Raw genomic sequence first — 15,025 nt, 5'->3', positions numbered from 1 at the left:
AAGAGTATTTCTTCCACCTTGCTTACTGCTTAACTCTAGGTATATAGCCCCTGGGTTACTTTACTTGAACGCAAGCAATTATAATAACGATGTTTGTTTTCATTTAAAGACATGATGGAGCATGAGGGGAAAGCTTCGATATTTAGCTCGACACGACCTGAGCTCATTCGGTGCGGGGCTCAGGAACTTCATGTACTTTTTTTTATGTGTACTTAACGTCTTCATCTCAGTGTCCTCGTCTTAATGTCTTCGAAAATGTTTGAACTGTTCTTGCTATTTTTATTTTTATTTTCTTATATCCTTGGCAACTGTGGTCTTGGCAATAGAGACCTAAGTTGGTATTAAGGTATCCTGGAACCTTGTCGTTTGAAAAGATCGTTTAGTTGAGAGGACGGTCGCGAAAAGGCGTAATTGTCTTTCCCCGGCATAAAATATTTACTGAACTACTTTCGAAACGAAACGACGTGAGAGGGTTGCTCAGTCGTGCCCGAGCCGCCTTTCATGGATCCACGCATCAAGGTGCCGTTCGTGCTGGTTCTGGTAGAGACAACGTTGGTCGTCCTCTTCGGTGTCTGCGTTCGATTCGATACGTCGCTGCAGCCGAAATCTTTACGTCTATCAGAAGACAGGGAGAGCCGCGTGTTCAACGAGTACTACCCTAGTGAGCCAATTTCGTTATTCCGAAACTTTGTCTCCACACCGTACAACTTGCGTTTGCACTGGGCACCGAGCGAGGCTTGTTGCTGGCCAATGGACGCTGATCTAGTGGAAAGTTCCCGTGACGTCACTGCGTGAAAAGATGTGCAGGCGGGCGTATATTTTACGGGCGTTGTCAGGCGGTTACATCGAAAAGTTGGCTTGCATTGAAATGCATGGGAAATAGAAAAGACCGACACTTAACAGTCGTAAGGTGCTGATTTGCTACACTCTGTGTTAGGGGAAAGGTGGAATTGGTAAAGGCTTGAGGAATGAAGAGTCATGCACTGTATCGTGGGAAACAAAAACGTGTGGGGTGACACGGCAGACCCCAGATCATTACATAACCATAAGCCGACTTAACACAACAGCTGCCTGTCTCTCTAGTATGTCACAAGGGCGCTCTAAATGCATATCATTTATAGGTCCTCTGTGACGTCACAGTGTAATATAAAAACGACGACTCGAGAATTTCTCGTCTTAGGACTCGTCACTGTTCCAGCCCCATGGTCAGACACCAGCTGTTGCGAACACCGTGACGTCATAAGGGTGTCGTAAACCATCGAGGCGACATCGAAGGCGCGGACACAATAACCCTAAGGGATGGCCCCATGAATGCCGTTCACTTAATATGAAGACGTAATTACAGGCAAAAAACAATCATACTTGTGTTGAAGAATGTGGGCGCCTCTTTGTGTATTTTACGAGCATCAATCGTTTTTCTTTTTTGCTTGTGTGCGTGTGGGCTTAGTGTTAGACCCATAGCGTCAGCATAGATGCCCTCAACTACTTGCTGCTTCAGTGGAGTAAGCACCCGAATTCTGGGCGTGCTTCAGTGTTCGAGGACGTGCACGTGATGGTGTACGTGGGCTTCGGCTACCTGATGACGTTCCTGAAGCGCTACGGCTACGGCGCCGTGGGCTACACTCTGTTGCTCAGCGCCATCGTGCTGCAGTGGGCGGTGCTCATGCGGGGCATATGGCACGTGCGCCAAGCCAAGGTACTCCTCGACGTGGAAAGGTGCGTGTCCCCTCCAAAGTTTGATTCCCATCGCTCTTCCTATCGGTCTGATTGGGAATCGTACCGACGTGCGCTCGCGTATTACTACTGCCGTGATGCACGTTAAAAGAGGGTAGCAGTGGTACTGTACTGGCACAATTTCTCATCAACGGCGGTGACGCCAGGCGCCCAAGGGGGCTGACTAACTTCCAACTATCTTAATTTACGCACCTCACAATAGTCTCCACCAGTGATGGCTGGCAACCTTGAAGTGACAAGGAAGTCACTGGTAATAACCTGCGGCTAACACAAGTGGCAATGGTGATTTCTTTTACCGTGCATATTAAAGCGCAAATTTCACTTTTTAACTATGTACCGCTGCGATGTTTACAGACAGTCCAGTGTGCGATTCCTACAGCCCAGCACGCGCATGTTCGTAGCTCTGGAAAGCGAGCAAAGCAAGTGCCATATGCACGAACGCTGACTCGGCAGCGGCCTGAAACCCTTTCTCGGAATGGTCTGTAGTATCTGGAACAGTGTTCCTATCTTTCAGGTCTACAACAGAACTATTACGCACTCCCTTAGAAGAGTCAGAACAGCCTTGTGAACAATCACGGCCATACACGTAGGCAATCGAGTGCCTGAATTGCCTAGAAATACTGTCTGTTTGAACATGCGTGGTGGAAGACACCTGCGTTAGCATAACAGGAGTGCTCTGGAATGCTCGAGTACTGCTGAAATATATAGAGGCGGGAACGTCGATACTATCTGTCCGTTCTTTAAAAAGCAAAACTCATATATGTGGTGCAGCATTAACGTTACCTATTGTCTGTGACACGGGAGAAAATAAACCAAGACTCAAAGGAACTTGACTACCGTTCTGGAACAACTCGATAAATGGCCAAGTTCTTCCAAGGCATGGGCGAAAAGTGATATCTGTTTGCCCACTTGTTGCTTCTCTGTAATATTTGAGACATTCTCTCGTACACCTGACGCCCGCTGATGTATTCCGTTACCCTTTAGCGGTGCTGTCTCGCTTTCATATGCGTTGTTCCAGCCTACTCGGCGCAGAGTTCTCGGTGGTCACGTTCCTCATATCGTTTGGCGTGGTCTTGGGCAAGACGAGCGTCGTTCAGAGCACCGTAATGGCCCTCGTGGAGACAGCCATTGGGGCCAGCAATGAATACCTCGGCGTCGAAGTGTTTCAGGTGGGTGTCTTCCAGTGGGGTTTCTAGACAACCTTGGTTACGAGAATCAATTAAATTACGGGGAGCGATATCCCTACACCTTGTGAATACCGACGAATTCTATATATATATATATATATATAAAGTCGTCAGTTTTAAGCCACAGTCAGACTGCTAACACATCATACAAAAGAAACGGCGTTCGCTGCATACATGATGACGTAATTTTCTGCAGGAAAGCCTCGAGTACGAAACACGTTTGCTTCATACATGTTTCATATATGTATGTGCTTCGAACATTTCTAAAGACAGCTTTTGTATGACGAATGTTGCCGGTATGATGAAACATATCGTAGGCAGTATCTGCAGATTATTTTATATTGATGTATGAGCAATGCGACCGCGACATAAAGAAAAATGTTATAATTTCAAAATGTTTTGTTGAAAAAAATTTGAATTTGTTTGATGTTTTTCCATAAAGCTACCCTATGACGGCGTTTAAAAATTTTTTTCATTGATTTTTGTTTCGAATGATTTATGATACCTCTTTTCTATGTAAGCTGAATAAGATCTATCACGGCCGTCAAAAGTTATATATATATATATATATATATATATAAAGGAACTCGAAGCACTCTATTATAGTCGAGCGCAGTGGCTGCAGTTGCTCGCTCATATTACCTTACGTTGAATCTATGTTTACAAAATTAAATTACAAAACAGCGAGTTTTTTTGTGTGTATTTTAACCGGGGCTTGACGAGGAGGATCAAACACAATGCGCACATCTACTGCCCAGGCCGTAGACCCGGGTGGCTCGATCTTTCTGCACACGTTCGGTGCCTACTTCGGCCTTGCGGTGGCGGCCGTCATTCACCAGAAGGACTTCGTCGACCACCGAAACGAGGGCTCTGTTTACACTTCGGACATCTTCGCCATGATTGGTAAGTGAGAAGTGATGGGTGAGTGACCACTTCGCCTGCTCCAGGTTTGACTGGGCCTGAATCAGGTGAGGCACGTTTTACGGTACGCTTCGTCCGACATAGTCTGTTTCATAGTGCGCGGAAAAGTCTACTCGCCTCGAAGCATTTTTATATACTATACATGGGACTGATTTGGGCGTTGATTTCATTCAATGCTGGTGGTAACAAATTTCCTATAGCAGCTAAAAATACAGAAAATTCGGTATGCTGTATTGTATTGTGACCATGGACGATGGTAGGAAAACGTTTTATATGTGATAAAGCCGATAGAACTCATACGAATGCATCGGTTTTACTTTAGAGGCACCGATAATGACTGGCCGACAGACACAGCGCTTCTGGCCTTGCACCATTCGAATACTCGTGTGTTTGATCATTGTCCTTACCTGGTGGACAAACTGAAGAGCTCGTGCTGAGGCAACGTCTGTTCTCTTTGCTTGCCTGACATTTTTATGTTTAACACCTTGCAGGTAGTTTTTATGTGTCGTAAATACAACCTCTGTGTTCACAACATCTGTGTTTAAAAAATATGGGTAAAGCAACTCATCACCTGCCAAAGGCGACAGACGGTTGTCGGGTGACGGATGTATTGGAAGATTTCTCTCGGCATGCGCTCAACAACGCACACGCCTGAGGCAGTTATGAGATTAATACTTCGGATACAGCGTTTCACTGTTGTACACACCGGTACAGCGTGTTTTTCAGATCGCGCTGGACAAGCACGTAGCCAGGATTTTGCTTCGTGGGGAGAGGAGGTCCCAGCAAAATGGAAGATTTGGGGGGGGGGGGGGGGCGGGCCCAATAGGTCCTCCCCCCTGGCTACGTGCCTGGCGCTGGATTCTATCATGCGCTTGGTTAGCAACACCTCACGTTTTCCTCTCATGTGATGTTTGCATGCCTGTTATTGTTTTTCGTGATTGAGGTCTAGTCTTCTGTAAAACGAGTTGGACATCTTGTCTAGGCCTTTGCTTGCGGCATCTGGCCTTCCTTTATGTGCACTCTCATGCGTAATATCATTGTATTTTGTTTCCCAAACACATAGATTGTCTGTCGCGTCCTTGAACGACAGGTACTCTATTCCTGTGGCTCTTCTGGCCAAGTTTCAACGGCGCTTCGGTGCACGGTGCCGAGAGGCATCGAGCAGTCGTCAACACGTACCTGGCATTGACGGCCTCCTGCGTAGCCGCTTTCGCCGTCTCGTCCAGCGTCGATGACCACGGAAAGTTTGGCATGGTGGGTTGCGCACCCCACAACGCCGGTTTTGGTGCGAAATAACATCTCGAACTATACTTTCCAATATAATTTTGGTCCGTACTCTATGCCACAAAACTCTGGACAACTCTGTTGAAAGTTGACCTCACGAAAACCTTTGTTGTACCTTTCTTAAAGTATGTGCCGTTTAAAGAAAACCGTCTTCAACTTGCTGGCGCATTGTAAAACTATGCATCTGAAAAAAAAAATCTTGTACCGCTTAATTGCGATCTATATTTTTAACTTTTCCGCAATTTACAGTCACCTCATGCGAATTCCAGAGATACCAAACTATCATTTCATTTTTGTTTAGGTTCACGTACAGAATTCAACGCTAGCAGGTGGCGTTGCCATAGGAACCACGGCCAACATTATGGCAGATCCACACAGCGCTATCATCGTGGGCAGCGTGGCTGGTGTCATTTCTGCTTTGGGCTACAAATATATCACGGTCGGTACCATTGATTTTATAAACAAATGAGGGATAAAAAATGAAAGCCGTTTACAAATCCCAGTAACGCCGAATTAGAGCGCAGCTCTCGAGGAGGAGGATGCAAGGGTACTGAGGGGAGGGTATACCCAAATACTTTACTAGAAGGGAATGCATTCCACTCCGCTCATTCGCATTAGACAGAACGCCTACAGCGCCGAATCCAGCCTTAACGGAGGAAAGGTCCGCGTCAGTCGAGTTTTTTTTTTTTTTTTTTCCCTTTTTTTGCAAATAAGTTATAATTATTATCAGTCGCAGACATTTTACGACTACGCGCTACGCTACGCCGGCGGTCGGTGCGCCAGTGCAAGCCAGTGTTTCGAGGTGTCAAAGAACGTCAAATGTGTTGCGTGGCATTTTTGGTGATACTTCTTAGAAACGATACACATGATATACCCCAAGTTTCAGCAAACATTAGCTTCGGTTTCTAAATTTTGCTTTTAGAAGAAAACAAAAACTCCCCAATTATGTGTATTTTTCCGTTTTGCGTTCAAGATACAATCTTATTTTTTAATTGCATATGTTATTTAAGTGATGTGTGCCACTAGTATGCTGTAGTTATGGACTTTGTATCCTATAAACTAGGAAACACTATTGTTCTTTCTTTTAAGGCGCTACCGGCTGTCGGTCGGCAAAGCATTTTGTCTCTAGTCTTTATTTAGTTGGCTCTGGAGAGCTGCTGCACCTCGCAAAGGCAGCTGCTCGTACCATGGAGGCCCGCGGTGCCGCGTCTAGTGAACATGATAATGTCATGAGCATATACATGCAAGATGACGACGACATGGATTGTTGCTATTGGGGAGGATGGCAGTCCGATTTGCATAAGTCCCGATTTTGTGAAGGCGGGTTGGGCGGGTCAGCAGCGAGCCATGGGGATCTGCCACTCTGTTCGATCGGTGTATGAAGGAGCCCCAGGAACATGATGGCGCAACAGCGCCATCATGTTCCTGGGGCTGGGACTGGGGTCGAAGCATCAGGCTCCAAAGAGGGAGCCCAGTGAAAGTAAAAGTTGCCGTCTCCTAGGAACCTAGGCCCAGGGCTCAGATTGAGGCACCGCCGTCGCCCGTCTCAACGTCGTCGTCGATGTGTTCTTTATTTATACGCGTTGCGGGATTCGACTTGCCTTACTGCACCACTAGGTCGATCCCACTCCGTAGCTCGATGTTGAGGACTGCTACAGCCGAGTCCGTCCGGAGGCTGCCGTGGACTCCGAGGAGAGGATTCACTCCAAAACACAAAGATACTGAAGAAGCGGGTTTATTTGGCTGTTGTGCCACCACGCTGTGCCCGTCGGCCAAACTAATAAAAGAAAAGAACGGAAAAGGGTCGGCGCTGTCGCATTAGACAGATTCACCTGGAGGGGGCCCACGCTGCCGCATTAGGCAGATTCGTGGAATGGGGAAAGCTCCAAAAAGAACGAGGCTCCGTGGCCCAGAGCCTTCCCCGGACGAGACCCAGGGCCGCCGTTCGCGGCCGCTTATCTAGCCAGCGGAAAGTGGACGCGCCCGGGGTAGGTAGTGTGGCTTATCCCGCAGATGGGCCGCGTCCACAATCATTTCCGAAGGGTGCGCCGGAGGCACTTTCACCCAAAAGGGCGAGGGAAGACACGCCCTCTTCGAGGAATGCGGCCTTACCCCCGTATCGGGATGACGTCGCCATAACGCTCCCACGGCCTGCTTGTGCTAGGCCTAGATAGGGAGACGGGAAACACGTGGTCCCCACAGCGTATATATGTATAAATAAAATAAGATAAATAAAAAGATACACAATCGAACGGCCAGTGGCGCCCCCACCGGATACTGCCTTTGAAGGAAAAAAAAAGTGAAAGCCGTTTACAACTCCCTGTAACACCGAATTAGAGCGCAGCTCTTGAGGAGGAGGAGGGAAGGGTACTGGGGGGGTGAAGTGACCTGGGGGGGGTCACGTGACCTTGGGGGGTCACGTGACGATGCCGATGATGTCAGCAGTGACGTCACTGATGACGTCATCCGTGATGATGACGATGCGGATGCCGGTGACGTCATCAGTGACGTCACTGATGACGTCATCAGTGACGATGACGATGCGGATGCCGGTGAGGGCATCAGTGACGTCACTGATGACGTCATCAGTGACGATGACAATGCGGACTCCGATGACGTCATCAGCGATGATGACGATGACGATGCGGATGTCGGTGACGTCATCAGTGACGTCACTGATGACGTCATCAGTGATGATGACGATGACGATGCGGATGCCGGTGAGGTCATCAGTGACGTCACTGATGACGTCATCAGTGACGATGACGATGCGGACTCCGATGATGTCATCAGCGATGATGACGATGACGATGCGGATGTCGGTGACGTCATCAGTGACGTCACTGATGACGTTATCCGTGATGATGACGATGCAGATGCCGGTGACGTCATCAGTGACGTAACTGATGACGTCATCAGTGATGATGACGATGACGATGCAGATGCCGGTGAGGTCATCAGTGACGTCACTGATGACGTCATCAGTGATGATGACGATGCGGATGCCGGTGACGTCATCAGTGACGATGACGTCATCGGGGAAGTCACGTGACCTCGGCGGGGGGTCACGTGACCTCGAGGGGGGGGGGTCACGTGACCTCGGGGGGACACGTGACTTTGGGTGTCACGTGACCTTGGGGGTCACGTAACTTTGGGGTGACCTTGGGGGCCACGTGACCTTGGGGTGACCTTGGTTACGCCGACGCCGACGCCGCTCAAGCCGGGAACGGGCCCCTAAAAGCTGCGCTCTAAAAGCCAGCCTCAGAACAAAGACCCTCCATCATCATCATCATCATTTACCGCCTGATAGCCGAGACCTCCCCGACGATAGATGGCTCTCGCCAAGCCCAGAATACCTGTCCACGCTGAGGCTATTGTCTTTTCGAGGAGTGGGATGTATTTTCCATAGTGAAGTATTTGGTATGCCCCTCCTCCCTCCTTCTTACCTCGTCATCCTGCCTGCTACTCCGCCACGGGGGCCACGTGACCTCAGGTGGGACGGGGGTCACGTAACCTTATGGTTACGCCGATGGCGACGCCGCTTAAGCCGGAAACGGGCGTCTAAAAACTGCGCTCTAAAACTAAACGTAGCATTGCAAATAAACAGTTCTGGAACATGTTAATCCACCATGTCCTAAGACACGCGCTTGAAGACATGCAGGTGTCGGCAGCTCAATCGGAGAGCAATCCACCTTCATGTTACTTTCAATTAGAGCTGTGTGTATGTGCTGTTGTGACCTACGACACTCCATTCAACCCTAAGCTGTCAGCGCGGTAGAAGCTGCGTGCCCATCAGACCAATCAACCACCTCCCTTTCATCTCCTTACCCCGTTGTGTGCGCGTGGGGCGTGAGCGCGATCACGGGGCGAAAGTAGACGTATATGACTGGTCCAACGCAGGGGCGGATCCAGATCCTAAACTCCGTTTTTTTTAATTTCTTTTAGGGGGGGGGGGGGGGGGGCGGGAAATTTGTAACGATACTATTCTCCCATTCTTTCTTGTGCCCCGGGGGGCCCACCCATGCTTAATTGCCCTCCGAGAAGGGGGGAGGGGGGCGGGGGGCGGCCGCCCTCGTCGCCCCCCTTTCGATCAGCCCCTGGTTCAACGAGCATGTAGCTTCTACCACACGCTCAGCTTAGAAATGAACAAAGGTATTTGGAAACGCTTTTACAATTGACGACACTCCCAATGTCAGAAGAGCGATGAATTAAAATGCCAAGATATTCCGCAGACACACATCTATGAAGGTGTAACATTACAACTGGTATATTGCCGCGACTTGAGTACGGCGACCCTCGGAATAATGTAAAGGGTTTCGGTGGTCGCAGCCCTTCCTCGCCCGGCGATGGAAGATCCATGACACGTGCGGAGTGAACAACCTGCACGGCATGCCGGGGCTCCTTGCTGGACTGATAAGCATCATCGTGGCTGCGGTGGTTTCAACGGACACCCACGGTGAAAGGTGACTCGCCGCCACGGTGAAAGCTGACCAAGCGAATGCGTTGTGCAGGGTCGTATCAGCTCAGCATCTGGTTCGCACATATGCTGCACCGCTATGCTTGAGTATAGCAGAAAACAAAAGAATTCGAGACGACGCTCGCTGCTGTTACTTGTATTCTACAAGAGCGGATCTTTTTAGTCACCTTTTCACACCAACGCAACCAACACCGACTTTTTTTCCGCCGACATGAACGAAATACAGCAAGTTCAAACCTTCATAAGAATCCATTATCCATTCTATAGTAAGCTTCATAAGAAACTTGTTGTTTTGTTGCAATTGCTGCCCCTCATACATAAAAAAAAAGATTGGTAGCAAAGCGTGTTTTATATGTCTGCCAGGAGTGTTTGGATTTTGTCGCCCTATTGTTTCAAGATTCTAACAACGCAAGTTTGAGGCCCTACGCGATGTTCGAAACTGTCGTAGAACCAGCTCTTTTAACCCGCTGAAATATATTTCGGCAATCTCGGATCCAAACATGATTCGAGACGAGAGGTATGCTTGCGTTCTGCTTTCAGCCTCTACTTGATCTACCCAGCGAGAGTGCCCCAAGCCAACTCGACCGAGTTCCTCGCCCTCAACACCAGCGTGGCCTTCCAGCCCGGCGCAGGAAGGTCAAACGGAGATCAAGCCGTCTTTCAGCTCTGGGCGTTGTTATCCACCGTCACCATCGCCATTAGCGGTGGAATTGCAACAGGTCATTTCGACAACCTTCGTCTGATTTTTTTCTTGTTAATAGGTTTTTAAGGGGACCATGAAATGATTTTTTTAGCTTCTTCCTCCTTAGTTTTCCTCCTCAAGTCAAAAGCGAAATGAGAAATGAGGTGGTCGTGACGTGCTTGGTCACCGGATGCGAAGACTCCAAGCTTGCACCGTGCTTTTTAAGCACACCGTGGAACTTGTCATTCGCAGGTGATGCTTAATGTCCTGACGGCACTCACTGGCCACGAACGCGAATCCAAATATTCTTTGACGGATTGATTGTTGACGAGCGCATACGTACGAGTGACGCAGTGCTTCTGTCCGATGCGTGAGCTGGGTTCGGCTGACGGGGTTGGGCACCGCGGATGTATATACCACAGTGAAAAGGCGGAGAGCCTTCGAAGGAGAGCAGGTAAGAAATAGTCCGGTATATCTTTGAATTTTCGTACGAAAAGTGGCTTTCGATTTTCGTGTACAATTTTTCTTTTCTAGCACACTAAACAATGTGAGTTCAGTAAGATTTAAATCTAAAACCATTTATCCCAGTCCAAAATTCATTTCATGGTCCCTTTAAATAGTACCTGCCAGCACCTAGTCTATCGTTCCCGTACGAGGAACTATCAACTGCCTAATTATCTGTCCTTGTTGACTTTCGCTGCGAACAACTGTGCAAAGAGTTGCAATCTCGTTCGTCAGAACATGCCCGCTGATTATAACCCGCTGTCCCGTGATTAGGGACCGATATGTGATTCCACTAGCGAAACAACAGCATGGGCTAACGGCGCTGGATGGTCCGAAGCTCATTATCTTAGTATCACGTGCTTTTTGTGTAAACACGCTTATTTTGACCGTTCTTCTTGCTATGCTTATCTGCAATTATGTGTTTGTGTATTTAGGATATACTGAAGGGTAGTCATTGGCTACGGCAGAAGTGTTTAAAATAAAGAAAACAATTACGCTGGAACTCTAAATATGTTCCTCAAATTAGAATTCGCGAAGAACTTCATTTGTCTCAAAAAGCGGTCATGAAACGATAAGTTTGAATTTCTTTCATTAGTACTGCGACCTGCTAAAAATAATTACATCGTGGTTAATATATTTTATTTTATTCAGGCATATGTACAAGTTACTGACAAAAAAAAAAGGGAACTTGATTTTGTTTTTGTCTTTTGCTTAAGAAGTAACTATGGAACGTTACTCATTACTGAGATTCAAAAGAGACGCGTTTCTTCAGCTCAAAACTAACGAATCACTTTCTCGTATACTTTGAACTTGTCGTTTATTTAACGCATTCATGGGCATGTTTTTTTATTTTATTTTTGGTGCTCTTTGGCCATGGAAGTCATAGGCACGAGCAGGGCTGAAAACCAAATATGGCAACTTGTGTTCTACACGTTTCCCTCCAGATGTATAACTAAATATTGTTACTCTCTATTCTGCCAAACAGTAACGAAAAAATGTTACTCGTTACTTCGTTATCGGATAATAGGGATTTTTCGTAGACCGCGTTTCTCTCTCCGCTAAGCCCTCCGTAACGAAGAAGCCGGTACCGCGCCTGCGCGTCGATAGCCTTGACTTTAGAGTTCAGGGTGTCGTAGCGGGTTGCGGAGGGCGTTGCGGGACGGCAAAAACCGTCTACGAAAAGTCACTATTGAAACGAGATAAAGGTAGCGCGTTACATACAAATCTTATTTTATCATGCCGGATAAGCGTATTAACGCAGTAAATATATTAAAATGACGACGTTGTCAGCTGTATGGGCATGGCTTTAAGTTGTAAATACAAAGGCGGAGTCTTATCGAGCAGTAGTATTTTATCTTTAACTAATTGCAGACCTCCTTTATTGCGCGTGTGCCTGAGACCTTCCGTCCCCCCCCCCCCCCCCTTTCCCTCTTTTTTTCTTTTTTCTTTATTAATCGCTTGCGCGATATAACGGCTTCGACGCTGCTGTCGAGTCCGAACAGCGACGCAAGACTCGTGTCTAACAATATTAAGTTTTGGTATTGTGTGTACCATGGATGGGCAGTATTTCAAATACAAGTATTTGAAATACGTATTTCAAATACGTTGCGTATTCTGAATTTGTATTTAATTAGAAATTGGGTAATGTATTTGACTTATGTATTTAAATACTAAAACGTGGGTATTTCAAAAACACTTGTAATTAAATACAATTTGGTGGGCACAAATACATCCCTCAAAACTATGTTCTGCACCGAATGCAGTGTCTCTCAACCAAGCACAAGCGTTTAGAGACTTTGTGATTACGGTTCTAGTCCAGGGCAAGAATAGTGACGAAATCGACGTTCACAGGCAGACTGGCTAATTAAGTGCCTGTGACAGCTTGTGATGCTTTCCAGCCTGATTTCCATCCATATTTTTGCCTAGAACATTCTAAATCCGCGGGTCGTCCAGATTTTCGTAACTGGTGCGAGGTGCAACAATAAAAAATTCTCTAGCTAGTGCTGCGCGTCTTGGTCGTCTCGGTTTTTTGTTGGTCTATACTAAAATGTAATCGACAAAAAAAGCTGCTTGAAGCTCTGCACTTTTTTCAACTATTACGTCCAAGCTCATTACATTTTTTTGTGATTATATTTCTATTACGTTACTAGAGCCTTGCACACTAACTCCCGAGTGTGCGATGCAAAATTAAAATGAGATACCCAGAAACCCGTTGCAGGCGCCATGAAGTCGCTGACGCAAATTTTGAGGAATGCATTTTGAAAAGTATTTGGAGGAGACCAAATACATTTGGTTGTATTTGTATCTTCTACTTAAATGCTTTTTTGGAAATGTAATTAGATTTGTAATTAGATACATTTTTGACGAAGTATTTTGTATTTGTATTTCGATACATATTTGCATGTATTTTGCCCATCCGTGTGTGCGATCAAACGCAGGTACTGTGCGTAAAGCCTGGTTCAGACAGTTGCGTTTGACTGGGTTGCGGCTGCGAGAAACCGGGACATCCCTGCGGCTTATATCGCGTGCCGAGATGATTCCTTGAATTAGTCTACACGCTTCATACGAAGCGCAGATGTGCCGGTGAATCGCTTTCGGTTCTCGACGCAACGCAGTCAAACGCACTCAAACGCAAGTGTCTGAACCGGCCTTAAGAGTTAGCTTTGCGTGTTCCCCACACTTCGCGTGCGTGGAGCAAAAAAAAAAAAAACGGAGTCTTGGCTTGGCGCATGGTGACGACGCGCATGCGCAGTGGGGAGCACGCAACGCTAACGCAAACGCACAACGCTAACGCAAACGCACAATACTAAAACTCTGTAGTTTGTGCGCGCACTCCGACGTAGTGCGATGACGTTGAAAACTCGGACTCTCAGCAACCATCCAAATGATGTCGGTTTACCGCAGAACCGTTGAAGCGACGTTTCATTCACAGGCTTTCTGCTCCGGCTGAGCTGTTTCGACCCCGTGGAAGTGCACGGCTTCTTCGACGACACGCTGGCGTGGGACGTCGCGGGACCGGAGCTGCCCATCTTCGTCGAAGTGAAGCCCAGGCGTCAGTCTCCGCAGAGGCGACCCTTGAGGTTCAAGACCAGAGTGCGGGCCATCATGCAGAATTCCAGGACGCAACACTGACACGAACGCCTCACTGGACGTACGCCGCAATGGTGGCGGACTTCTGCTTTCGCCAGGGTTCTTGTTTTGACAGAATCCTGCTAGAGAGGTGTTTTATTAGGGAGTTTTAGTAGATCGTTCTGATAATTCAGAACACAATACCCGATACTTTACCGATGTCTTTGTGCGCGTGTCGCATCGTTATCGGCTGTCGTTATCGGAGTTATCGGGACGATCTTCTAAAACTCTCTACTAACTTTGCACCACCTATGGTAGGCGGCTGGCTACCCCGACTCAGAATCTATATATATATATATATATATAAATAGAGAATTGAAACAACGGTGGAGAGGTCAGTTAGTGTACTTTCAGCATCGCAAAGTGCCATGCTGGGGTGAAGAGGAAACGGAAAAAAATATAGAACGAACCTTTCAAGTGTCGTGTCCTGTTTGCGAAAATCCGGTCTCGGGTTTTCGCAATGTTATAAGCAAAGTCATTTGAGTACAATTAAAGCAACTAATGCACGTAAAAAACTGGATCAATACCGAAACGGACGCATCTTTTGCCTGCAGCTGTGAATATTGAAAGTAGCCGCTAGCGTAGTTCTACTCTTTTTGCGTCGGAAGGTGGTGTGCAAAGCGTGCACCTTCCATCCAACGGAGGAGACTGCTACAGCTGTCAGAGCCTGCCACACCCACGTTTCACTTTAATGCCACCCTGGCGCATCTCGTTCGCGGCAGAGCCGTTTATACTGAGAGAGTTTGGCCTTCTTAAGGAGATTTTGGCAGTCTGACAACCACAGCAGCGTAGTCTGACAACCGGGGGATGACTACTTCCGTCCGCCATATTGTGGATCTGCCTCATAGGAACTCTACGCGATTTCACAGGAATGAACAAGACAAAGAAGTAACGCCATATTGTGTTATCGCGAAATCCGCTGGTTCTAGCGGCCAACAAGCTCCGCCCATCGGCCAAACTCTCTCAGTATAAACGGCTCTGGTTCGCGGTGGAAAGCTTGGATGGCCTTGCGTCCGCACTGTTTTGGCCACGCCCCCACGTCGTAACCAGCAGAATACCGGGACGCTGCCGGCCAATGCGTGGTCAGCAAATGAATTGTAACTTCCA

General features: G+C 47.5%; 1 protein-coding gene across 1 annotated transcript; it reads left to right on the top strand.

The window, feature by feature from the left end:
• Window positions 1-501: 501 nt before the first annotated feature.
• On the top strand, window positions 502-13,943 carry LOC8038076 (ammonium transporter Rh type A). Its single transcript, XM_040206945.2, has 9 exons — window positions 502-661; window positions 1,533-1,716; window positions 2,753-2,903; window positions 3,680-3,824; window positions 4,933-5,096; window positions 5,428-5,565; window positions 9,456-9,589; window positions 10,144-10,322; window positions 13,722-13,943. The coding sequence occupies exons 1-9, from the start codon at window positions 502-504 to the stop codon at window positions 13,919-13,921; spliced, it is 1,455 nt and encodes a 484-aa protein (XP_040062879.1). The 3' UTR covers window positions 13,922-13,943.
• The last annotated feature ends 1,082 nt before the right edge of the window (window positions 13,944-15,025 follow it).

Source organism: Ixodes scapularis, unplaced genomic scaffold (genome assembly GCF_016920785.2).
Source record: "Ixodes scapularis isolate PalLabHiFi unplaced genomic scaffold, ASM1692078v2 PGA_scaffold0__279_contigs__length_252992795, whole genome shotgun sequence".
In the NCBI taxonomy this organism is placed as follows: Eukaryota; Metazoa; Arthropoda; class Arachnida; order Ixodida; family Ixodidae; genus Ixodes; species Ixodes scapularis.
Note: the sequence above shows the minus strand (reverse complement) of the source record. Positions and strands in the feature narration are given on the sequence as shown.

Excerpts from the sequence above, each read along its gene's own strand:
- LOC8038076 (XM_040206945.2), top strand. The coding sequence starts at position 502 with ATGGATCCACGCATCAAGGTGCCGTTCGTGCTGGTTCTGGTAGAGACA. Across the intron at positions 5,097-5,427 it reads ACCACGGAAAGTTTGGCATG|GTTCACGTACAGAATTCAAC; the intron begins GTGGGTTGCGCA and ends ATTTTTGTTTAG. Across the intron at positions 9,590-10,143 it reads ACGGACACCCACGGTGAAAG|CCTCTACTTGATCTACCCAG; the intron begins GTGACTCGCCGC and ends TTCTGCTTTCAG.